Source organism: Panulirus ornatus, chromosome 47, assembly GCF_036320965.1.
Source record: "Panulirus ornatus isolate Po-2019 chromosome 47, ASM3632096v1, whole genome shotgun sequence".
NCBI classification, from domain to species: domain Eukaryota; kingdom Metazoa; phylum Arthropoda; class Malacostraca; order Decapoda; family Palinuridae; genus Panulirus; species Panulirus ornatus.
The window spans coordinates 7,199,025-7,226,432 of record NC_092270.1 but is presented as its reverse complement, the minus strand read 5'-3'; the positions used below and the strand labels follow the sequence as shown (position 1 = coordinate 7,226,432).

At 39.7% G+C, this 27,408-nt stretch overlaps 1 protein-coding gene across 1 annotated transcript; it reads right to left on the bottom strand.

Moving 5' to 3' along the window:
* Nucleotides 1-822: 822 nt before the first annotated feature.
* On the bottom strand, nt 823-27,273 carry LOC139763701 (uncharacterized). Its single transcript, XM_071690026.1, has 7 exons — nt 26,943-27,273; nt 19,150-19,254; nt 13,114-13,258; nt 12,324-12,475; nt 5,252-5,328; nt 3,643-3,831; nt 823-2,495 (listed from the first exon to the last, which is right to left on the bottom strand). Exons 1-7 carry the CDS (start codon nt 27,124-27,126, stop codon nt 867-869), a joined length of 2,481 nt encoding a protein of 826 aa, XP_071546127.1. The 5' UTR covers nt 27,127-27,273; the 3' UTR covers nt 823-866.
* Nucleotides 27,274-27,408: the final 135 nt, after the last annotated feature.

The window sequence follows — 27,408 nt, the reverse complement described above, 5'->3', positions numbered from 1 at the left end:
TCCCTAAGGACAGGGTAAGGCACAAAGAGTTAGATTGCTGGTTCTCACACTGTTATAAACACAAGTCTCAGCAACCAGATGAACTCTGATTTCACCTTGAAAGTGTCATATGCTTGTACCCACAATAAACTTTAGCTGTGTTGCCTTTGAAAATATATGGGGAGGTGACAAAGTTTTTTGCAGACACTATACATAAGAGTAATAAAAAACTAACTCAAAATACATGAGTGATGTTCAGTTCCTGACAGTTGGTGGAGCACGTTGAAAATATCAAATTTAATAACTGAACAATGCAATGAGTAAATGTATCATGTTTTGATGATCTAATGTATGTACTTTAACAATTCCTTATAGTTGTGGCAGACTAACTGTTTTCTAATTCATAATTCAAAAAGATCCTCATTGATTACAACATATGATATGAGTTATAATTTATCATCTCAATCCATCATCATCTACTTCTCAAAATAAACAACTTTCCTATGCAAGACATTCCCTTGTGATCTTTTCACTACAGGCTCATTCTGAAGAAAAGTAATCAGTATGCATATTCAAGACAAATGAAAAGGGAAGGTAAGGCATTTAAAAACCTAAGTGCTGTTTAGTTCCACTTAAACTAATAACACTGTCACTTATCTATTATTTCAAACAAACCTGGACATATATCTCCAAAATTTGAAATCTACTTCACTGGTGAGGGAATTATTTTGCCCTATATCACATATACCGAATTCACTGCTGAATTTCTACACAGCAATCCAACTAGGTAACTTAACACATCTTAGATAAATTTTTACATACATGACACATTAAAATGTTAAGTGAATACAATAAATTTATTGTATCAAAATATTCAATTATTTACACTATCTTTTGGATGAAGTAGTAATGACAAAGTTTGTCAATTTTTTGAGGAGACTCTGACTAAGTGAAGTCAGGTAGCAAAACATTGGAATCATCTGTGCACGAGTAATCTTCACACTTGATCTGGAGTCTCCGGTCACAAGGATATTAGTTGGATCACTGCATTTTTGCCACAATTCAATCAAAAAGTCCAGCTTTTCTGAATTAGCTAAGGAATCAGAATTAATTGTCACACCAGCAGCACTAACCTGAACTTCTGTTATGGCAAGTTCATGCTGAAGAGGAGTGACGTTCTTCCCCATGGGAACACTTTTAGAAATTTTTTTCCTTCCAATCCACAACTGAACTGCTGCAAGACAATGGTACTGTGCTAATCTTCGATATTTCCTTACTACAAGGACACTTTCTCCATCAGCTCCTTTTATTCTTTTCCCTGTTTCAATATCATTATGTGAAAGGGTCTTTCTCTTTCTTTCACCTAAAAATGCTTCAATGACAGAGACATCAATCTTCAAACACTGCTGCAAAGCAAAGTGCACTAATGAACAAGCAGCTTGCCCTATGTCATCTTCAGCAATCATCACTCCCTTTCCACCAGACACTGCACCATCGAAAGTTATATTGAACTCTGGAATTCCTGAAAAATGTAACAGGAATTTGTAAAGTTTCTTTTCAGGTACACTTTCTGGTAACATTAGAGGCAATTCATGACAGTCTGCACTGCTATCATCAACTCCATTTTCTGACACTTCCATTGATGACGCACCATTCTTCAAGTTCTTTCCACACACTTCCCGTGAATCACCAGAAATCACAACAATTATTTCCTCTTCATCTGATATGCCTTCACTCTTAGTGTCATCCATTTTTACAGAGGAGTTTAATTCTGTTGAAGGAACTGCCTTTGCACTGGGTGCCTTTGCAGAAGATACATCTAAAATTTCAACTGAGTCCTGTGAAGCATCATCTGAGTCATCAAGAGTAATTACTTCCTCAACAGTTTGATCTAGTTCTTTAGGGGAATCAGCAGAGCATAATTCTTTCAGTATATCAGGGGTGATTTCGATAATGCAAAGGAAGTCACTCAGTGATTGCTCTCCTTTCACTACATTACTACATATAGCAGCAGCCCTCTTACATTTATACTGAAATTCTGCAAGAGGTCCACTTCGCAATCCCCTGGTACAGTTATGACTGTGCTCAAATGGATCTTGCAGGCAGAGTGATGTGTCAATCTGCAGGTTGGTCTTTTGTCGACAATACCACTCAAAACAAGGGGGTAGCTTTTTTAATTCTCTGTTCTTAATGGCTGTCTTATCTACCAGTTCACCAGCAAGAGGACTTATAATCCACTTAGAGGCTTCAAGATTCCCATAATAAGTGAAAAACTCTGTTACAAGCTCCATGACACTAACACTGTGCCTTTTCAAATTCCACTCACTAACATCTTGGTCAAAAGTACAGTTCCAACCGCCAATAACAATTCCTCTATGGTTAACTCCTTGATTGCGCTTGAGATATGCCACAGATGGAATTATGGGATCTTCTCTTGTCATAAGGTAGAAGAGCATGAGCATGGTTAGAGCATAATTAGTTATCAGAAATGAGGGCTGCCCACCACCTGCCACACCCTGAAAGAAATGATATCATAATTATTTTGAACAATGAATACTTTCAGCAAAATCAAACATTAATTGAAAAGTGCCACTTTGAGAGCAAATTCATTTCTGCAGTCTTCACAGTTAATGATTAATACTGTACATGAAGATGTCACAGGAGGCCAGTGAAATACTATGGGCTTTATTCTGCATGTCCCACCTAACTTTAAGTGGAAAAAGAACAGACACCACCTATTCAGCATATGCTGCCAAAACATGGAAATGGAATGGGTCACAGAAGTCAAAAAATCAGGCTGTTGAAATGAGCTGTTTGAGGAGGGTATATGGTGCAACTAGCTGGAATAAAGAAATGAGGGGATGTATGAAAGATGTGGTATTGGGTGACTCATAATACTTTGGTATGGTTTGGGCATGTGAAGACAATGCAAGATGAGGTAGTTTACAAGGAAAGTGTATGATAGTGCAATTAATAGAGATTGGTGTGAGAGGAAAACCAACTGTGACATGGGGAAATATAGTGGAAGATTACTGGAGGGAGAGAAATGATGGAAGAATGTAGAATGGTGTAAGCAAGAGAGGCATGCAAGGATAGGTATAAGTGAAGACTCTTTCGTCACGGCCACCCCCTTGATAGCAGTTCCTAAAGGGATTAGGCATTAGGGATACACACAGACAGATACATAATGACACTCAAAAACAACTAGCATCAGTACTTATTCTTAAGGGAAACATGCAATGCATTCCTGGGAACTGAAAAGAAAAAATACTACATGTATCTCTTAAATGATGTTTACGGCAATCAAGAGAGCTTAGAGCAGGGGGCTGGAAATCCTTTTATCTTGTGTTATTACTTTAAATAAGCAATAAGGCAGGATGGGTAAGCTGGTGGATAAAAACAGAAAGCTGATTAGCACACACAAGTCACTGACACCAGATACTTCATTCTAATGATGGGATTAACACTTCAGCCCTTAGTTTCTAGATCAGGTTTAGCACTCTTATAGAATACGAGGAATATGAAATAGATTAAATCAGTGATCATAGAGGCTGAAAAGGATTCTGCCAGAGCCATCTTTCCAAATGTCAGAAAATCGTACATCTCACATAAGGAAAACTGCAAAATTTAAAGAAGATGCATAAAATTTAGAGATAACCTTACCTGGATCTTAGCCCAGTATCTGATTAGCATCAAATATGGTCGGACAAGTGGGTGCGTGCATGAGTACTGGCAAATAAGTTGGGTGTTATAGACAGGCATCCCATGACGGAAGGATAGGTCAACCATTAGTCCAGTTTGTATGTCTTGAAATTTAACAATAGGAACACGTGCCCTAGCAACTGCCTGAACCTGAAAAATCATATAAATATTCATACCAGATGATTCCTACAGCTATGAGATACCTAAGCTAACATTTAAAGCCTTTATTAAACGTTCTAGGCACTTTCTGGTTCAAAGTCTCTAGCAACTGAAAGTAAAGTTACAAAACAATCTATAGAAATTGTTGACGTGAAACTTTTTCACAGAAGCAACCACATACCATGTTTCCATTTACCTATATTTTTGCCCATATATCATTTAAAAGAAGCAAAAAAGACCAAAGTAGATAGTTTAGCTAGGGTAAAAACGGTGACAAAAATGGTGCTTTATAACTGGCTAGTTTATGGCAAAACCATCAAGTAGCAACTCTTCCCAGCTCCCAGATCCTTGACCTACCACAGTTGGATATACACTTGTGTATATTCTAGGAAGTATAACTATCTTCTTGAAGAAGACACTATCAAACTACTTAAGATGAGTAAATCACTCACTCTTATTTTCAACTATTATTGCAACATTTCATTCATTTGTTACTATGGATATCACCCAATTCTACCACTGCCATTATTATTATCTTTCCTACACTCAATATCACCATAATCATCAACATCACCATAATCATCAACATCATAAATGTTACTTGGTACTATTTTCACTAACATCAGTAAAAATCAATATGTCTCGGTGCATTATGCATGACAGCTTGTGAATGGATGTGACCTTTCTTTGTCAGTTTCCTAGCGCTACCTCGCTGAAGCAGAGGGTGGAGATCAAGTGTAAGGGAAAAGAAGAAAATGTATATGTTGCCTTTTTTCTTTACCTTCATGCATTTGTGCTGTTTCCTGCGGGGTGGGGTAGCATTGGGAGTTGATGAAGGTGAACAAAAATAAGAACATTCAATCATTCATTTTATTATAGTTAATCGCCATTTCCCACATCAGTGAGGTGGAGCAAGGAAACATATGAGGAATGGCCCAACCCACCCACACACACATGTACATACATAAATGCCCACACACGCACATATACATACATATACATTTGAACGTACATACGCAGACATATACATACATACACATGTATATACTGGCTGCTTTCATCCATTCCTGTTGTCAACTCGCCACACATGAAATAGCATCCCCTACCCCCTCTCCCTTCAGCGAGGTAGCTTGTATTAAAATCTCTAAAAGGGGAAACAGAATAACATGTATATGTATGCGCATATAAGTATATATACGTGTATGTGAGTGGATGTACCTTTCTTCCTCTTTTCCCTGGCACTACCTCACTAATGCAGGAAACAGCAATCAAGAAGTATGGAAAAAATTTATAATTTTCTTTTTCTATTCAAGATACACTATAATATATGCTATCTGGTAAGAATATACAGTATAATTAATATCAAACTTTGACTGAAATAAGAGTATAAGGTTACTTTAACTAAACATACCATGGTGCCTCTTCTTGAGCGCCTGATCTCCCGTGCCAAGTACCACGTCAAATCACTTGCTTTGCATTCTGTCTCAGCTGCAATAAAATAAAATAAATGATATGTATGTATCTCTTAAAAATATTCAGCAGAAATACAAGCACTTCCAAACACCTAATAATTGGAAAACGTATTCTACACACCACATTTAGTCAAATGTTAGCCATCCTCTGTTCTAAGCCATGGTAAATTTTGGACGTACTTTATACAAAAAACCTGGATCTCAATTCCAAGCTGCACCCCAAAGAAAACATACTGCTCTTAAAATGGGCTGAGGAAACCTTGGGAGCACTGAAATGTCATGTTTTATTCAGAATAAGTTCAGATGCATAAACAAGCAAACTCTATATGAATGCTTCAGTATTTACACAACTTTGTAACTTAAAATCTTTGAACATATTGATGTGTATCTTTAAACAGAAAATACAAGTTTATTTATCCTCAAAGTTTCATGACATACTTCTCATAATGTGGCAGTGGAGGGTATAACTGGTGTACACAGGGTATTCAGTGTTGCGAATGGAAATGGTGAAGAGTATGTGGATTTGTGTGCAGAAAAAAGACTGCTGATTGGGAATACCTGGTTTAAAAAGAGATATACATAAGTATACATATATGAGTTTGAAGGAATAGTGGTTCCAACAATGTTGTATGGTTGCGAGGCGTGGGCTATGGATGGAGTTGTGCGCAGGAGGATGGATGTGCTGCAAGTGAGATGTTTGAGGGCAATGTGTGGTGTGGGGTGGTTTGGTCGAGTAAGTAACGTGAGGGTAAGAGAGATGTGTGGAAATAAAAAGAGCGTGGTTGAGAGAGCAGAAGAGGGTGTTTTGAAATGGTTTGGGCACATGGAGAAAATGAGTGAGGAAAGATTGACCAAGAGGATATATGTGTCGGAGGTGGAGGGAACGAGGAGAAGAGGGAGACCAAATTGGAGGTGGAAAGATGGAGTGAAAAAGATTTTGTGTGATCGGGGCCTGAACATGCAGGAGGGTGAAAGGAGGGCAAGGAGTAGAGTGAATTGGAGCGATGTGGTATACCGGGGTTGACGTGCTGTCAGTGGACTGAATCAAGGCATGTGAAGCGTCTGGGGTAAACCATGGAAAGCTGTGTAGGTATGTATATTTGCGTGTGTGGACGTATGTATATACATGTGTATGGGGGTGGGTTGGGCCATTTCTTTCGTCTGTTTCCTTGCGCTACCTCGCAAACACGGGAGACAGCGAGAAAAAAAAAAAAAAAAAAAAAACATATATGAGTAAGAGAGATGATCAAAGGCCATTACTGGATTATGTGTTAATTGATAGACGTGGAAAAGAGAAGACTTTTGGATCTTAATGTGCTGATAGGAGCAGCTGGAGGGATGTCTGATCACTATCTTATGGAGGGAAATGTGAAGATTTGTGGAGGTTTTCAAAAAGGAAGAGAGATTACTGGGGAAAAGAGAGTGGTAAGAGTAAGTGAGCTTGAAAAGGAGACTTGTGTGAGGAAGTAATATAAGAGATTGAGTGTAGAAAAGGCAAAAGGTGAGAGCAAATGATGTGAGGGGAGTGGGTGAGGAACGGGATGTATTTAGGGAAGCAGTTAGGGCATGTGCAAAAAATGCACGTGGCATGAGAAAGGTGGGAGGTGGGGATATTAGAAAGGGTAGTGAGTGGTGGGATTGAAAAAGTAAAGTTGTTAGTGAGATAAGAGAGGTGTTTGGATGATACTTACATGGAAGGAGTGCAAATGCCTGGGAGATGTATAAAAGGAAGCACCAGGAAGTCAAGAGGAAGGTGCAAGGGTTGAAAAAAAGGGCAAATGACAGTTGGGGTGAGAAAGTATAACTATACTTTAGGGAGAACAAAAAGATGTTTTGGAAGGAGGTAAATAAAGTCCAAAAGACAAGAGAACAAATAGGGACATTGGTGAAGGGGGAAAGGAGGGAAGTGATTACAGGTATTGATGAAGTGAGAGGGAGGAGTGAGTATTCTAAGGGTTTGTTAAATGTGTTTGATGATAGAAAGGCAGATGTAGGGTGTTTTGGTCGGGGTGGTGGGCGAAGAGAGAGGGTCACGGAGAACGGTTTGGTTAAAAGAGAAGTGGTGAAAGCCTTGCAGAGGATGAAATCTGGGTTTGGATGGTACTGCAGTTGAATTTTTTAAGAAAGGGGGTGACTTATCTTGTTGATTAGTCGGTAAGGATAATCAATGTACGTATGGATCATGGTGAAGTGCCTGAAGACTTGCAGAATGCATGTATAATGCTATGGTACAAAGACAAAGGGGAAAAAGGTGAACATTCAAACGACAGAGGCATAAGTTTGTTGAGTATCCCTAGAAAATTGTATGGGAGGGTATTGATTGAGACAGTAAAGGCATGTACACAGCATCAGACTGGGGAAGCACAGTGTGGTTTCAGAAGTGGTAGAAGAGGTGAGAATCAGATGCTTGCTTTGAAGAATGTGCGTGAGAAATACTTATAAAGACAGAAGGGTCTGTATATGGCATTTATGGATCTGGAGAAGGTATATGATGGGGTTGATAAAGACGATTTGTGGAAGGTCTTGAGAGTATATGGTGTGGGAGGTAAGCTGTTAGAACCAGCGAAAAGTTTTTATCAGGGATGTATGGCATGTGTACGAGTAGGAAGATAGGTTCTCAGCGAAGGTCGATCTGTGGCAGGGGTGGGTGATGTCTCCATGGTTGTTTAATTTGTTTATGGATGGGAAAGTTAGGGAGGTAAAGACAATAGTTTTGGAGAGAGGGGCAAGTATGCAGTCTGCTGGGGAAAAAGAGGGCCTGGGAAGTGAGTCAGTTGCTGTTTACTGATGATAAAGCACTGGTGGATGATTCAAGTGAGAAACTGCAGAAGCTGGTGACTGAGTTTGGAAAAGTGTGAGAAAGGAGAAAGTTGAGAGTAAATGTGAATAAGAGCAAGGTTATTAGGTTCAGTGGGGTTGAGGGTTAAGTTAAATGGGATGTAAGTTTGAATGGAGGAAGTGAAGTGCTTTAGATATCTGGGAGTGGACTTGGCAGCAAATGGAACCAGGGAAGTGGAAGTGAGTCACAGAGTGGAGGAGGGGGCAAAGGTTTTGGGAGTGATGAAGAATGTGTGGAAGGAGAGAACGTTATCTCAAGAGAGCAAAAATGGGTATGGTTGGGAGGAGGTGGATGTGTTGGAAATGAAATGTTTAAGGACAATGTGTGGTGTGAGGTGGTTTAATCAAGTTAGTAATGAAAGGGTAAGAGAGATGTGTGGTAATAAAAAGTGTGTGGTTAAGAAAGCATAAGAAGGCATGTTGAAATGGTTTGGACATATGGAGAGAATGAGTGAAGAAAAGTTGACAAAGGGGATATATGTGTCAAAGGCGGAGGGAACAAGGAGAAGCGTGAGACCAAATTGGAGGTGGAAGGATGGAGTGAAAAAGATTTTGAGCGATCGAGGCCTGAACCTAAGGAGGGTGAGAGGCTTGTAAGGAACAGAGTGAATTGGAACGATGTGGTATACTGAGGTCAACGTGCTGTCAATGGACTGAACCAGGGCATGTGAAACGTATAAGGTAAACCGTGGAAAGGAGTGTGGGGCCTGGATGTGGATAGGGATAGGGGATAAAGGTAAGTGCTCAAATTACAGAGATATAAGTTAACTGTTGAGTATACCTGGGAAATTATATGAGAGGGTATTGATTGAGAGGGTGAAGGCATGTACAGAGCATCAGATTGGGGAAGAGCAGTGCAGTTTCAGAAGTGGGGAGGATGTGTGGGCCAGGTGTTTGCTTTGAAGAATGTTTGTGAGAAATACTTAGAAAAGCAAATGGATTTGTATGTGGCATTTATGGATCTGGAGAAGGCGTATGATAGATTTGATAGAAACACTCTGTGGAAGGTATTAAGAAAATATGGTATTGGAGGCAACTTGAGTATACCTGGGAAATTAAATGGGAGGGTATTGATTGAGAGAGTGAAGTTGAGTATACCTGGGAAATCATATGGGAGGGTATTGATTGAGAGGGTGAAGGCATGTACAGAGCATCAGATCGGGGAAGAGCAGTGCGGTTTCAGAAGTGGGGAGGATGTGTGGATCAGGTGTTTGCTTTGAAGAATGTTTGTGAGAAATACTTAGAAAAGCAAATGGATTTGTATGTGGCATTTATGGATCTGGAGAAGGCATATGATAGAGTTGATAGAAATGCTCTGTGGAAGGTATTAAGAAAATATGGTGTTGGAGGCAAGTTGTTAGAGGCAGTGAAAAGTTTTTATCGAGGATGTAAGGCATGTGTACGAGTAGGAAGAAAGGAAAGTGATTGGTACTCAGTGAATGTTGGTTTGCGGCAGGGGTGCATGCTAACTCCATGGTTGTTTAATTTGTTTATGGATGAGGTTGTTAGGGCAGTGAAAGAGGGGCAAGTTTTGGAAAGAGGGGCAAGTATGCAGTCTGTTGTGGATGAGTGAGCTTGGGAAGTTAGTCAGTTATTGTTCACTGATGATACAGTGCTCGTTGCTGATTCAGGTGAGAAACCGCAGAAGCTGGTGACTGAGTTTGGTAAAGTGTGTGAAAGAAGAAAGCTGAGAGTAAATGTGAATAAGAGCAAGGTAATATATTAGGTACAGTAGGGTTAAGGGACAAGTCAATTGGGAGGTAAGTTTGAATGGAGAAAAACTGGAGGAAGTGAAGTGTTTTAGATATCTGGGAGTGGATTTGGCAGCGGATGGAAACATGGAAGCAGAAGTGAGTCACAGGGTGGGGGAGGGGGCGAAGGTTCAGGGAGCGTTGAAAAATGTGTGGGAGGGAACATTATTTCGGAAAGCAAAAATGGGTATGTTTGAAGGAATAGTGGTTCCAACAATGTTATATGTTTGCGAAGCATGGGCTATAGATAGAGTTGTGCAGAGGAGGGTGGATGTGTTGGAAATGAGATGTTTGAGGAAAATATGTGGTGTGAGGTGGTTTGATCGAGTAAGGAATGAAAGGTTAAGAGAGATATGTGTTTTTAAGACTGTGGTTGAGAGAGGAGAAGAGGGTGTTTTGAAATGGTTTTGTCACATGGAGAGAATGAGTGAGGAAAGATTGACAAAGGGGATATATGTGTCAGAGGTGGAGGGAATGAGGGGAAGCGGGAGACCAAACTGGAGGTGGAAAGATGGGGTGAAAAAGATTTTGAGTGACTGGGGCCTGAACATGCAGGAGGGTGAAAGGCGTGCAAGGAATAGAGTGAATTGGAATGATGTGGTATCATGGGGCTGATGTGCTGTCAGTGGATTGAACCAGGGCATGTGAAGTGTCTGGGGTAAACCATGGAAAGTTTTGTGGGGCCTGGATGTGGAAAGGGAGCTGTGGTATCGGTGCATTATACATGACAGCTAGAGGCTGAGTGTGAACGAACGTGGCCTTTGTTGTCTTTTCTTAGTGCTACCTCGCACGCATGCAGGGGGAAGGGGTTGTCATTTCATGTGTGGCAGGGTAGCGACGGGAATGAATAAAGGCAGCAAGTATGAATTATGTACATGTGTATATATATGTCTGTGTATGTATATATGTGTATACGTTGAAATGTATAGGTATGTATATGTGCATGTGTGGACGTGTATGTATATACATGTGTATGTGGGTGGTTGGGCCATTCTTTCATATATTTCCTTGCGCTACCTCGCTAATGCGGGAGACAGCAACAAAGTAAAAAAATAAAAAATAAAATAAATAAATGTACATGTGCATGTATGGGCATTTATGTATACAGAGATGGGCCATTCTTCGTCTGTTTCCTGATGCTAACTTGCTGACATGGGAAACGGCAATCATGTATAATAATAATACCTTTCATGTATATATGTGTGTATGTGGGTGGGTTGGGCCATTCTTTTGTCTGTTTCCTTGCACTACCTCGCTAACGTGGGAGACGGCGATTAAGTATAATAATAATAATAATAATAACACTTCTCATACATATAATTTCACTACAGAGAAGAGTATCATCATATGGCATATGGCACAATAAAGCACTTTATTAACAAGTCCTAATCCACTCTCATATCACATCAGCACATCCATTTTAATGTTAGGATTGATAAATTTCCATCTCACAAGCAATCTAACAGATGCTGGTTCTTATTCATTTTGGAAAGGTCCATCAGAATACTGTTTTGCATGAGAAAAATCTTTCATGCTTAGGTTAATAGCCGGCAGGAGGAGGAAAAGTGTGTGAGGAGATGCCATGTTTGTTCATATACATAGCAGCTGGTAGGCAGCCACAAACCTGGGAGGTATATAACTGATACTACCCATCTGGGTATCGGGAGGGTCAGTGACATCTGCATAGTGAGCCAGCACTTCAGACAGCTGTTTTTTCTTTCTGCCTCACCCACATGAAGACTGCTGGCATTCTGTCCACAAACATAAAATCTCTCCTTGTTACACATAAGACTTGACAAAAATTAACTCACACAACTCATTCTTTGAAACTCTAGATTTTTTACGTACATCTACTTTTATGTTAAGAGGGGTTTTTCTATATTACTAGTACTACTAATGAATGTTGGGCTCTTTCTTATTTAAGTAGGGTCAAAATACTGCATTAAACAAAAAAAAAAAAAAAAATTTCAATATTCAACTAAAATCTCAACAGGGAGAAGAAAAGCATATGAGGAGATGCAATCTTGTTTGCTTACATTAAATTTGGATGCTGGGACAGACAAACACCACGTGAATGCTAAATAGTATGCTGAGTTTAGCATTTCAATAAAGTTTTACAACTGGAAGTTGCCGTATATCAATCTCTTCATTTCATTACCTAAGGAAATTGTGTGGTGTAAATCAATATTAATCAAAACACAGCATTGTTGACATAAAAATTTTGGGTAATGGTTGTACAAAAATTTCAGAAAGTTGAGGCACAAAAGGCTAAGAAATAGCACTAGAGTTCACTAGTTATGGAGACTCTATTGCCATGGCCACCCCCTTGGAACAGGTAGATAGATAGATAGAATGAAAAGAAATGGCAAAAACATGTCAATTCTTATTCCTGAAAGAAGTGAGGCTAACTATTTCTAATTACCTTTACTATATCCTTCTGCCCAGGGATTTACTCCCAGGTCAACATACAAGTCGACGTCGCAACCCACAAAACCAAGATTGTTGGCAGAGGAGCCAAAGACATAACCAAACACATGAGGAAAATGGGGCATTAAGAACTGCACGATGCTCTTCCTGTTGGTAAAAACAAAAGAGATATTTTAACTGTCACCATCTACAATGTTAAAAGTCATAAAAACTGCTTCTGAACTAAAATGACTCCCCACTGTCAATGCAGTATTACATACCGAGGATTTTAACTCCAATTTTTCCCGTCTAACTTACTTCAGCCCTAAGTTTTGTCTATAGCCAGATCTAGTACAAAATATCTAAAGCATTCTGCTTCCTCTAAGTCCTCCCCATGTAAACTCACACTCAACTTTAACCAACTCATCCCTAGCCACACCTACTAACTTTACTTTTGTTTACATCAACTTTCATCTTCCTTCTTTAACACTCTTTCAAATCATGCAACCTACTCCATACATAAATATCAAACAGTCATGGCGACAATACAAATCAGTGACACAGGCCTCCTTGCACTGGGGACCATTCAACCTTCACCCTTCCAACTTACATATCTGCTTTACTACTTTATTAAAAAACCTCACTTCATATAGTAACTTTCTATCTACTCCAGACATCTGTAGTAATTTTCCTTAGGCATCTGTCTGTCTGTGCAAAAAGTATTTAACATAATCAAGTACTCAAACAATACCCTTTCAAATTCTTATCTATTCCATACACATTTCTGAATAAAAGTTAACACTCACCTAAGGAATTCACGTTTCTGATAATCTTCTGCCTTCAGCTGTATTTCATACACTAGGTTGTAAATAACACTGTCCAACTGTCTTCCTTTAACCTTCTCACTCAACATGTTACTCAAGTTTCGGCTTATTGGTATGGCACGATTCACTGAGAGTAAAAGCTAAGAGTTAAAATCATATGAAAATCATTTTTGGGCAAGGATAATTCAACTTACATTAGAACATCGTATTTGAGGAAAGAGTGGTTTGAATGATGGGATGATATAAGTCTTGTAAAAGACAATCAGTAAGTTTTGTTTCCTTAATTACACATTACTAAGGGAATACCAGCATGATGTTATGCTGGGACTAAAAATTCGCCTTTAGCAATGTTGTCTCATTGTCAATGGACAAAATAGGAACATTCTCAACGAACTTCCCTCTCCAAAAGAATCCATCTTTACCCTAAAAGATTGTAGCAAAGCCTTGGAAGTGTAGGAGTCCTACAAAAGAGGTCTTGTAGTTACATCATTAAAATTATGTTAATGCCATACAATCACAGAATTTGTTGATCAATTCAAAGAACCCAATGTTAAACTACACCATCAAAAGGTACTCCTGTTTGTCTGTCTCTCACTGGTCTGTAGACATAGGAAGTTGCCAGATGCATGATGAAAAACCTCCTTATTCTGTTGCGCTGCCAATTTCAGAGGTATGGAGAGGAAATGTGGCAGGGTTATTGGTTATGCCACTGAACAAGGCCAACCACTGTTCAGGATGTGGTGGCCAGGGAGGGAGGGAGTAGCAGTGTTGGTGGTGAGAGGGGATGGTGGCCAGGGAGGGAGGGGGTGGTATCCAGGAAGGGAAGGAAAGAGTGGTGAAGGAAGGTGTTGTGGCCAAGCAAGGAAGAAAGAAAGGCTTGGTGTGGTACAGGAAGGTATGGAAGCCAAGGAGGGTGGGAGGGAGAGGTATCTCTCCACAACCCTATCAATAGCCCATGCCTCATAACCATATAACATTGTTGGAATTACTATTTCTTCAAACACTTTTCCAAACTCAGTCACCAACTTCTGCAGTTTCTCCCTCCCATTACAGTTTTTTAAAGAAGGAACAGAGAAGAGGGACAAGTGAGGATATTCCTTCTAAGGCTCAGTCCTCTATTCTTAATGCTACCTTGCTAATGTGGGAAATGGTGAATATGTGTGGAGAAAAAAAATTCATAATAATTTTTTTTTTTTCTTTGTCGCTGTCTCCCGCGTTTGTGAGGTAGCGCAAGGAAACAGACGAAAGAAATGGCCCAACCCCCCCCCCCATACACATGTATATACATACGTCCACACACGCAAATATACATACCTACACAGCTTTCCATGGTTTACCCCAGACGCTTCACATGCCTTGATTCAATCCACTGACAGCACGTCAACCCCGGTATACCACATCGATCCAATTCACTCTATTCCTTGCCCTCCTTTCACCCTCCTGCATGTTCAGGCCCCGATCACACAAAATCTTTTTCACTCCATCTTTCCACCTCCAATTTGGTCTCCCTCTTCTCCTCGTTCCCTCCACCTCCGACACATATATCCTCTTGGTCAATCTTTCCTCACTCATTCTCTCCATGTGCCCAAACCATTTCAAAACACCCTCTTCTGCTCTCTCAACCACGCTCTTTTTATTTCCACACATCTCTCTTACCCTTACGTTACTTACTCGATCAAACCACCTCACACCACAAATTGTCCTCAAACATCTCATTTCCAGCACATCCATCCTCCTGCGCACAACTCTATCTATAGCCCACGCCTCGCAACCATACAACATTGTTGGAACCACTATTCCTTCAAACATACCCATTTTTGCTTTCCGAGATAATGTTCTTGACTTACACACATTCTTCAAGGCTCCCAGAATTTTCGCCCCCTCCCCCACCCTATGATCCACTTCCGCTTCCATGGTTCCATCCGCTGCCAGATCCACTCCCAGATATCTAAAACACTTCACTTCCTCCAGTTTTTCTCCATTCAAACTCACCTCCCAATTGACTTGACCCTCAACACTAATGTACCTAATAACCTTGCTCTTATTCACATTTACTCTTAACTTTCTTCTTCCACACACTTTACCAAACTCAGTCACCAGCTTCTGCAGTTTCTCACATGAATCAGCCACCAGCGCTGTATCATCAGCGAACAACAACTGACTCACTTCCCAAGCTCTCTCATCCCCAACAGACTTCATACTTGCCCCTCTTTCCAAAACTCTTGCATTCACCTCCCTAACAACCCCATCCATAAACAAATTAAACAACCATGTAGACATCACACACCCCTGCCGCAAACCTACATTCACTGAGAACCAATCACTTTCCTCTCTTCCTACACGTACACATGCCTTACATCCTCGATAAAAACTTTTCACTGCTTCTAACAACTTGCCTCCCACACCATATATTCTTAATACCTTCCACAGAGCATCTCTATCAACTCTATCATATGCCTTCTCCAGATCCATAAATGCTACATACAAATCCATTTGCTTTTCTAAGTATTTCTCACATACATTCTTCAAAGCAAACACCTGATCCACACATCCTCTACCACTTCTGAAACCACACTCCTCTTCCCCAATCTGATGCTCTGTACATGCCTTCACCCTCTCAATCAATACCCTCCGATATAATTTACCAGGAATACTCAACAAACTTATACCTCTGTAATTTGAGCACTCACTCTTATTCCCTTTGCCTCTGTACAATGGCACTATGCACGCATTCCGCCAATCCTCAGGCACCTCACCATGAGTCATACATACATTAAATAACCTTACCAACCAGTCAACAATACAGTCACCCCCTTTTTTAATAAATTCCACTGCAATACCATCCAAACCTGCTGCCTTGCCGGCTTTCATCTTCCGCAAAGCTTTTACTACCTATTTCTCTGTTTACCAAATCATTTTCCCTAACCCTCTCACTTTGCACACCACCTCGACCAAAACACCCTATATCTGCCACTCTATCATCAAACACATTCAACAAACCTTCAAAATACTCACTCCGTCTCCTTCTCACATCACCACTACTTGTTATCACCTCCCCATTTGCGCCCTTCACTGAAGTTCCCATTTGCTCCCTTGTCTTACGCACTTTATTTACCTCCTTCCAGAACATCTTTTTATTCTCCCTAAAATTTAATGATACTCTCTCACCCCAACTCTCATTTGCCCTTTTTTTCACCTCTTGCACCTTTCTCTTGACCTCCTGTCTCTTTCTTTTATACATCTCCCACTCAATTGCATTTTTTCCCTGCAAAAATCGTCCAAATGCCTCTCTCTTCTCTTTCACTAATACTCTTACTTCTTCATCCCACCACTCACTACCCTTTCTAATCAACCCACCTCCCACTCTTCTCATGCCACAAGCATCTTTTGCGCAATCCATCACTGATTCCCTAAATACATCCCATTCCTCCCCCACTCCCCTTACTTCCATTGTTCTCACCTTTTTCCATTCTGTACTCAGTCTCTCCTGGTACTTCCTCACACAAGTCTCCTTCCCAAGCTCACTTACTCTCACCACCCTCTTCACCCCAACATTCAATCTTCTTTTCTGAAAACCCATACAAATCTTCACCTTAATAATAATAATAATAATAATAATAATAATAATAATAATAGGGGATAGGGGAGAAAGAATACTTCCCACGTATTCCCTGCATGTCGTAGAAGGCGACTAAAAGGGGAGGGAGCGGGAGGCTGGAAATCCTCCCCTCACGCTTTATCATATTCCAAAAGAGGAACAGAGAAGGGGGCCAAGTGAGGATATTCCCTTAAAGGATCAGTCCTCTGTTCTTAACGCTACCTCGCTAATGTGGAAAATAGCGAATAGTATGAAAAAAAAAATAATAATAATGAATAATAATAATAATTGAACCAAGGCATGTGAAGCATCTAAAGTAAACCATGGAAAGTTTTGTGGGGCCTGGACGTGGAATGGGAGCTGTAGTTTTGGTGCATTATACATGACAGCTAGAGACTGAGTGTGAACGAATGTGGCCTTTGTTATCTTTTCCTAGCACTAACTCGTGCATGTGGGGGCTTGGGGGTAATATCACGTGTGGTGGGGTGGCGATAGGAATGAATAAAGGCAGCAAATATGAATCATGTACATGTGTATACATGTATAAGTCTGTGTATGTATATTTATATATGTATACATTGAAATGTATTGGCATGTACATGTGCCTGTGTGGACGTGTATGTATATACATGTGTATGTGGGTGGATGGGCCATTCTTTCATCTGTTTCCTTGCACTACCTCGCTAATGCGGGACACAGCTAAAAAAAATGAATAAATAGATAATTCATTTACTATACTTAATCGCCGTCTCCCACATTAGCGAGGTAGCACAACAAAATAGACGAAAGAATGACTCCTCCTTCTGTTTCCCCTTTTAGAAAGTTAAATATAAGGAGGGGAGGGCTTCTAGCCCCCTGTTCCCGCCCCCCTTTAGTTGCCTTCAACATGCAGGGAATACGTGGGAAGTATTCTTTCTCCCCTATAATAGGGTAGGGGAGGGGGCGAAAGTTCTGGGAGCATTGAAAAAAGTGTGGAAGTCAAGATGGTTATCTTGGAAAGCAAAAATGGATATGTTTGAAGGAATAGTGGTTCCAACAATGTTATATGGTTGTGAGATGTAGGCTATAGATAGAGTTGTGTGGAGGAGGGTGGATGTGCTGGAATTGAGATGTTTGAGGACAATATGTGGTGTGAGGTGGTTTGATCGAGTAAGTAATGAAAAGGTAAGAGAGATGTGTGGTAATAAAAAGAGTGTGGTTCAGAGAGCAGAAGAGGGTGTTTTGAAATGGTTTGGTCACATGGAGAGAATGAGTGAGGAAAGATTGACAAAGAGGATATATGTGTCAGAGGTGGAGAGAACGAGGAGAAGTGGGAGACCAAATTGGAGGTGGAAAGATGGAGTGAAAAAGATTTTGAGTGATCGGGACCTGAACATGCAGGAGGGTGAAAGGCGTGCAAGGAATAGAGTGAATTGGTACGACATGGTATACCGGGGTTGACGTGCTGTCAATGGATTGAACCAGAGTATGTGAAGCGTCTGGGGTAAACCTCGGAAAGTTTTGTGGGGCCTGGATGTGGAAAGGGAGCTGTGGTTTCGGTGCATTATACATGACAGCTAGAGACTGAGTGAACGAATGTGGCCTTTGTTGTCTTTTCCTAGTGCTACCTCGTGCACATGCGGTGGGAGGGGGTTGTTATTTTATGAGTGGAGGGGTGGCGATGGGAATGAATAAGGGCTGACAGTATGAATTATGTACATGTGTCTATATGTATATGTCTGTGTGTGTATATATATGTATATGTTGAGATGTATAGGTATGTATATGTGCGTGTGTGGACGTGTATATATATACATGAGTATGTGAGTGGGTTGGGCCATTCTTTCGTCTATTTCCTTGTGCTACCTCGCTAACGCGGGAGACAGCAACAAAGTATAACATTTATTTATTTATTTATTTTGCTTTATATATAAAATATAATAATAATAACACCCAAATACATGTGCAAAAAAAAATACACAAATCTAATCACTCTCTTAATAAACTGCAAAATGATACACAAAAAAAGAAGATAAAAGGATGGGAAAAAGCTTGTCTGGTAGCACATCTTGACAGCATGCAAATATGAGAAACAAAGTTTGCCAGAAAAACAGTTTAGAAGGTTATACCTATATTCTAAACCTATGATGTCTATTCTAATTGAAACTCCCTCAAAGGGGAAGCCATGGCAACAGAGTCTCCATAACTAAAGAGTGCCACTTATTAGCCTTTAGTGCCTCATCCTTAGCAGGCCACTATCAGAGGGCAAATCTAGCACAGTGTATGCAAAGGCTCCTACCTTATGTTCCTAATGATTACTTTTATCTAATGCATCTATCTAGGCTCTAGAGTATACACTAAAGAATCTCTAATCCATGCATGACAGACTGCATAGAAGAGAAAAAACTCCAAGGATTTAAAATAATTATTAGTAAACCGACCTGTATCCTGCCGGTGGTTCTTGCGGTGTCTTGCTGACACATGTAAGCGAGTCCCTCCAAGGTAATGATTTTTTGCTAGTACCTTCTTAGCCACATCACTGGATTAAAGAGAAGTATTTTAGATATAATCATATGCACATATTGCATGAAAAAATAAAACGGATATACACATACACAAATCAACTGACCAATAATTCAATTTCCCCACCACATACACACACACATACACATCTGCCTATTCCTTTATAAATATAAGCCAGATATGGGAGGATAATATATATCTGTTACTCTATGCATACTTAATTGCTTCATCACAAGAACTTTACAGCTTTCTCTATCAACTGGAGAGGATTGGAAATAATATATGTGTAAAAAGTTTATGACACGATTTTAGTTTAGACTGGCAGTCGGAAATCTTCCAAGTAAAGGTCATACCTAACCATCGTATATTCAAGTTATGAAACTAAAATTTCTCATTCTGATCACAAAAACTATGACCAGTCAGCTCTAATGATGACAATGGAAAAATTTTTTAACAAATTTCTCATTTCTCTGGTAGATCACACCACTGAAAACAAAAATATCTTAAGGCTTTATTCTGTATCAATTCTAGGTATAAGATAGTCTGGGACCATATTTCTTTTAATGGTTCGACCATAACTGTTCCTTAAAAAGGAAAAAAAATCACCACATATTTGGATAATAAATCTAGGTGTCCACTCTCCTATTTTTGATTTAATTCTGAAACAATTCTATGAGCTTCTTTCTAATTCCAGGTACAGAAGAGCATGTGGGATGGTGCACAAGCAGCTAACTGACAAATGATGGGTATCAGAGGCCTGGCATGTTGTTCTGAGGATGCCTTCCACCAAATGACTGTAGCACTAGTTTTGACCGCCACACATGAAATTAGGCCCCCTCCCCAGTTAGGTAGTGCTAGGAAAGACAAAAGGACACATTCGTTCACACTCATTCTCTAGCTGTCATGTGTAATGCATTGAAACCATAGCTCCCTTTCCACATCCAGGCCCAACAAAACTTTCCATGGTTTATCCCAGATGCTTCACATGCCAATTCAATCCATTGACAGCACGCTGACCTGGGTATACCACATCGTTCCAATTCATTCTATTCCTTTCATGCCTTTCACCCTCATGTATGTTCAGGCCCCAATCACTCAGAATCTTTTTCACTCCATCCTTCCACCTCCAATTTGGTCTCCCACTTCTCCTCGTTCCCTCTACCTCTGACACACATATCCTCTTTGATATGTATAAGTATGTATATGTGAGTGTATGGACGTTTATGTATATATATGGATATAAGAGTGGTTGGGCCATTCTTGTCTGTTTCCTTGAACTAACTTGCTGATGTGGGAAACAGCAGTTAAGTATAATCAATAAAAATAACAACATACAAGTTTGGAGTAAACAACACAGGAAGATCTCTTGAATCACATCTGAAACTGCAGAGTAGCATTCATCTTATATTTCAAACTGTGAAAGATGCAAGTCCCAACCCACAAAATGCCCGCAAGTCTACTTTATTGAATAAGAAAAAACATTCAACTTAAGCCATGCACATATGGTGACTAAAATGTGTCCCAATTATGAGAAGTCTTCATGGCTATCTCTGTGCAGCACCATAGAAAAACCATGAAGACTATTATACATCAATCTTTTACTGATTATGAAACGAAGAACAAGTAAGTATATGAAATGTGGATCATGTAAATCAGACACAACATTCATGAGCTGAAGTGAAGAGTAAAAAGGATTTTGCAAAGTCCTTTTATACAATACTAAGAAAAAAGACATTCTTGCTGTAAAAAGACAGACTGTCTTTAATAAAAGTATTCACATAATGTATTCCTATATTTTTCAATTCTATTCCTATATTTTTCAATTCTATTCCTATATTTTTCAATTCTATTCCTATATTTTTCAATTCTATTCTATATTTCTGATGCCCATTCCCTTTGGGAACTCCCTCAAGGAGGTGGCCATGGCAAAATTCTCCATATCTGTTGAACTCCAGTGCTGCTTTGTAGCCTTTTGTGTCCCACCTTGAACTGGCCCACTGGCAGAAGGCAATTCTAGCACAGTGTGTTCAGAGGCTCCTGCCTAATCTTCCTACCAACTACTTCTACCTAATACTCCTAAGCCTATGTTACAACCTACTACTTCAACCTAATGCTCCCATATAATGCTCCTACCTGCTACTTTTATCAAATGCTTCCACCTAAAGCTCCTGTCTAACATTGCTACCTACTACTTCTATCTACTGCTCCCATCATTCTGCATAAAGGCTGGGCTAGGTGCCCACAGCAGGAAAATCTAGAGTTGTGAAAAATGAGTTGCGTGAGTTAAGTGTTGTCATTGATATTTGAGACTAGGAGAGATTACATGTTTGTCATAATACAAGATGGGAGAATTAACCCCCTTCCCAGCTCCAACTCCTCATAGGAATCTCTACATGCAAAAGTATGTGAATATCATTCTTCCTTCCATGCTGGGCTGTACTAATGGCAATACAGGCTTATCAAAGAACTTCTCACTACAAAGGAATCTACATTTCCCTGCTTTTGAAGTAGTGCAGCCTTAGAATACTTGAGCCTTTAGAAACATCATGGGTAACACCAGGACTCTCAGAGAAATCAATCTAAGAGAAATCATAAATAAACAAGTAAATATCATGAGGGAAATATAACTTATCTAAATATATAAATGTTGGGTATATGCGTTAAGATATATGGCAGAATGGTGGCTGAGTGGGTAACAGCAGGCGAACACATGACTAGGAGGGAGCAGTGTGTAGTAAACGTTTAGGATAGGGAGATGATGTTTGGAACAAGTGTTTCTGTAGATTTTGCATGTTAAATACTTTAAGAAAGAGTGAATTGTATGTCAGTGGTAATAGTGAGCTTGTAAAAGAGACTTGAATGAAGAAACATTTGCAGAGATTGAATGTAGAATGGCAAAAGGTGAAAGTTAATGAAGCTAGAGGAGTGGGTGAGGGATAGGGCATTTAAAGAAGGGATGCTGACATGTGAGAGAAGCATGTGGTATGCATAAGGTGAAAGGAGGGCAAGGAATAGAGTGAATTGAATGATGTGGTATACGGGGTCGACATGCTGTCAATGGATTGAACCTAGGCATGTGAAGCGTCTGGGGTAAACCATGGAAAGTTCTGTGGGGCCTGGATGTGGAAAGGGAGCTGTGGTTTCGGTGCATTATACATGACAGCTAGAGAGTGAGTGTGAACGAATGTGGCCTTTGTTGTCTTTTCCTAGCGCTACCTCGCACACGCGGGAGACAGCAACAAAGTAGAATAAATAAATAATAATAATAATAATATAATAATAATAATAATAATATAATAATAATAATATAATAATAATAATAATAATAATAATAATAATATAATAATAATAATAATAATAATAATAATATAATAATAATAATATAATAATAATAATATAATAATAATAATAATAATATAATAATAATAATAATATAATAATAATAATATAATAATAATAATATAATAATAATAATAATATAATAATAATAATATAATAATAATAATATAATAATAATAATATATATATATATATATATATTTATATTATATTTGTTTATGGATGGGGTTGTTAGGGAGGTGAATGCAAGAGTTTTGGAAAGAGGGGCAAGTATGAAGTCTGTTGGGGATGAGAGAGCTTGGGAAGTGAGTCAGTTGTTGTTCGCTGATGATACAGCGCTGGTGGCTGATTCATGTGAGAAACTGCAGAAGCTGGTAAATGAGTTTGGTAAAGTGTGTGAAAGAAGAAAGGTAAGAGTAAATGTGAATAAGAGCAAGGTTATTAGGTACAGTAGGGTTGAGGGTCAAGTCAATTGGGAGGTAAGTTTGAATGGAGAAAAACTGGAGGAAGTAAAGTGTTTTAGATATCTGGGAGTGGATCTGGCAGCGGATGGAACCATGGAAGCGGAAATGTATCATAGGGTGGGGGAGGGGGGGGGAAATTCTGGGAGCCTTGAAGAATGTGTGGAAGTCGAGAACATTATCTTGGAAAGCAAAAATGGGTATGTTTGAAGGAATAGTGGTTCCAACAATGTTGTATAGTTGCGAGGCGTGGGCTATGGATAGAGTTGTGTGCAGGAGGATGGATGTGCTGGAAATGAGATGTTTGAGGACAATGTGTGGTGTGAGGTGGTTTGATCGAGTAAGTAACGTAAGGGTAAGAGAGATGTGTGGAAATAAAAAGAGCATGGTTGAGAGAGCAGAAGAGGGTGTTTTGAAATGGTCTGGGCACATGGAGAGAATGAGTGAGGAAAGATTGACCAAGAGGATATATGTGTCGGAGGTGGAGGGAACGAGGAGAAGAGGGAGACCAAATTGGAGGTGGAAAGATGGAGTGAAAAAGATTTTGTGTGATCGGGGCCTGAACATGCAGGAGGGTGAAAGGAGGGCAAGGAATAGAGTGAATTGGATCGATGTGGTATACCGGGGTTGACGTGCTGTCAGTGGATTGAATCAGGGCATGTGAAGCGTCTGGGGTAAACCATGGAAAGCTGTGTAGGTAGGTATTTTTGCGTGTGTGGACGTATGTATATACATGTGTATGGGGGTGGGTTGGGCCATTTTCTTTCGTCTGTTTCCTTGCGCTACCTTGCAAACGCGGGAGACAGCAACAAAGCAAAATATATATATATATATATATATATATATATATATATATATATATATATATATATATTCCATGTGTGGCGAGGTGGCGATGGGAATGAATAAAGGCAGACAGTGTGAATTGTGTGCATGGGTATATATATATGTGTCTGTGTGTGTATATATGTGTGTACATTGAGATGTATAGGTATGTATATTTGCGTGTGTGGACGTGTATGTATATACAAGTGTATGGGGGTGGGTTGGGCCATTTCTTTCGTCTGTTTCCTTGCACTACCTCGCAAACGCAGGAGACAGGGACAAAGCAAAATAAATAAATAAATAAATAAATAAATATATATATATATATATATTCTTCTGTTTCCCCTTTTAGAAAGTTAAAATACGAGGGGAGGGTTTCTGGCCCCCCGCTCCCATCCCCTTTAGTCGCCTTCTACGGCATGAGAGGAATGTGTGGGAAGTATTCTTTCTCCCCTATCCCCAGGGATAAATGTCATGGTTGAGAGAGCAGAAGAGGGTGTTTTGAAATGGTTTGGTCACATGGAGATAATGAGTGAAGAAAGATTGACCAAGAGGATATATGTGTCAGAGGTGGAGGGAACGAGAAGTAGGAGACCATATTGGAGGTGGAAAGATGGAGTGAAAAAGATTCTGAGTGATCGGGACCTGAACATGCAGGAGGGTGTAAGGCGTGCAAGGAATAGAGTGAATTGGAATGATGTGGTATACCGGGGTCGACATGCTGTCAATGGATTGAACCTAGGCATGTGAAGCGTCTGGGGTAAACCATGGAAAGTTCTGTGGGGCCTGGATGTGGAAAGGGAGCTGTGGTTTTGGTGCATTATTACATGACAGCTAGAGACTGAGTGTGAACGAATGGGGCCTTTGTTGTCTTTTCCTAGCGCTACCTCGCACACATGAGGGGGGAGGGGGTTGTTATTTCAAGTGTGGTGAGGTGGCGATGGGAATGAATAAAGGCAGACAGTATGAATTATGTACATGTGTATATATGTATATGTCTGTGTGTGTATATATATGTATACGTTGATATATATAGGTATGTATATTTGCATATGTGGACGTGTATGTATATACATGTGTATGTGGGTGGGTTGGGCCATTCTTTCATCTGTTTTCTTGCGCTACCTCGCACACGCGGGAGACAGCAACAAAGTAGAATAAATAAATGAATAATAAATATATGAAGGAATTGTGGTTCCGACAATGTTATATGGTTGTAAGGTGTGGGCTATAGCTTGAGTTGTGTGGAAGAGCGTGGATGTGCTGAAATTGAGATGCTTGAGGACAATATGTGGTGTGAGGTGGTTTGAGTAAGTAATGAACGGGTAAGAGAGATGTGTGGTAATAAAAAGAGTGTGGTTGAGAGAGCAGAAGAGGGTGTTTTGAAATGCTTTGGTGACATGGAGAGAATGAGTGAGGAAAGATTGACAAAGAGGATATATGTGTCAGAGGTGGAGGGAACGAGGAGAAGTGGGAGACCAAATTGGAGGTGGAAAGATGGAGTGAAAAAGATTTTGAGTGATCAGGGCCTGAACATGTAGGAGGGTGAAAGGCATGAAAGGAATAGAGTAAATTGGAATGATGTGGTATACCGGGGTCGACATGCTGTCAATGGATTGAACCAGGGCATGTGAAGCGTCTGGGGTAAACCATGGAAAGTTTTGTGGGGCCTGGATGTGGAAAGGGAGCTGTGGTTTCGGTGCATTATACATGACAGCTAGAGAGTGAGTGTGAACGAATGTGGCCTTTGTTGTCTTTTCCGTGCTACCTCGCACACATATGGGGGGAGGGGGTTGTCATTTCATGTGTGGCGGGGTGGCAACGGGAATGAATAAGGGCAGATAGTATGAATTATGTACATGTGTATATATGTATATGACTGTGTGTGTATATATATGTATACGTTGAGATGTATAGGTATGTATATGTATGTGTGTGGACGTGTATGTTTATACATGTGTATGTGGGTGGGTTGGGCCATTCTTTCGTCTGCTTCCTTGCACTACCTTGCTAATGCAGGAGACAGCGGCAAAGTATAATAATAATAATAATAATAATAATAATAATAATAATAATAATATATATATATATTTTTTTTTTTTCAAACTATTCGCCATTTCCCGCGTTAGCGAGGTAGCGTTAAAAACAGAGGACTGGGCCATTGAGGGAATATCCTCACCTGGCCCCCTTCTCTGTTCCTTCTTTTGGAAAATTAAAAAAATTGAGAGGGGAGGATTTCCAGCCCCCCGCTCCCTCCCCTTTTAGTCGCCTTCTACGACACGCAGGGAATACGTGGGAAGTATTCTTTCTCCCCTATCCTCTATATATATATATATATATATATATATATATATATATATATATACAGACACACAAACCGTGACAGCAGACCAGTGTATTCAATGGAAGCAAAAGAACCAAACAGTTAAAAGACCAGCAAGATGTGGAATGATGTGTGCATATAAATGCCTGATGATTCCCAGATAATTTATCCTACATGAGAAAACTCATGTCTAGACATCTAGAATTAAGATCATGTTCTAAATTCACGTTTTCTATTCAGTGCCTATAAAATCATAGAACAACAGATTTTAGACAAATTCCTGGAGGAGAAAAAAAGATGAACAAAATATGATAAAAACAATATCAAACATTCAAAGGCTGATTACCACTAGCCATCGCACTCCAAGTTCATCTTGCAAATGGTGATTGGGCCCCTAGAGTGTTAATTCATGAGTAAAAACTAAGCTGTTACTGCTATAAGAGGTTGGTTATAATGTTCATTTATGGCAGCAGTAGCAAGTCTAGCCCAAGGAAAGGGGCATCCCTGCCCAATATTAACATTTAGGATAAGGTTGGTGGATCCCAGTTTTCCAAAACTAATTTCCATACAATTCCTCACCATATGAACGGGAAAGGAGCTTCAGAGAGTAGATTAGTAATAAAAGCTCACTAATTTCCTGGTAACAAACTTACTAAGTCATAGATTTAAAAGATTCTGATTACGTCAATATCTCACTATCACAAAATTCTTCCCAAATCAAACATTAAAAACAACACTGAATTTAAACAAGGTCAGTTCTTACCTGTTACATGGATGGTGCGGGTTGCTTCATCATTTGCTTGTGGCAGATTCCTACTCTTGAGGTTCTTCTGATGTCGCTTCCCTAAGATATGTGCAATATAGGCAACCCTGTCTAATGGGGGTGTATTACATGGGGTGCACTTGTAAAAGTCCTGTACTGCTAAGGTATTCTGTTTACCGGCCATTGTGAGTTTTCAAAACTGTTAAGTGGCAAGGCACTTTTGTCTCAAGTTTATCATTTCATAAAGCAGTTTCTGGTGTGCATTCTGGGCTTTTTGATACAAATGTAATATCATATAGTCTGACAACTCTTTTCATTCATATTATTGTTCTAAACATAACAAGTAATGGCATTCTGTGACTTCCCCACACTTGTATTTGCACTTTTTATCTTCTGTCTCCTGTCATATTCCAAAATGTTCTCAGCTTGGAATCCAAATTTCTACTATATTTGTTGATACACAATG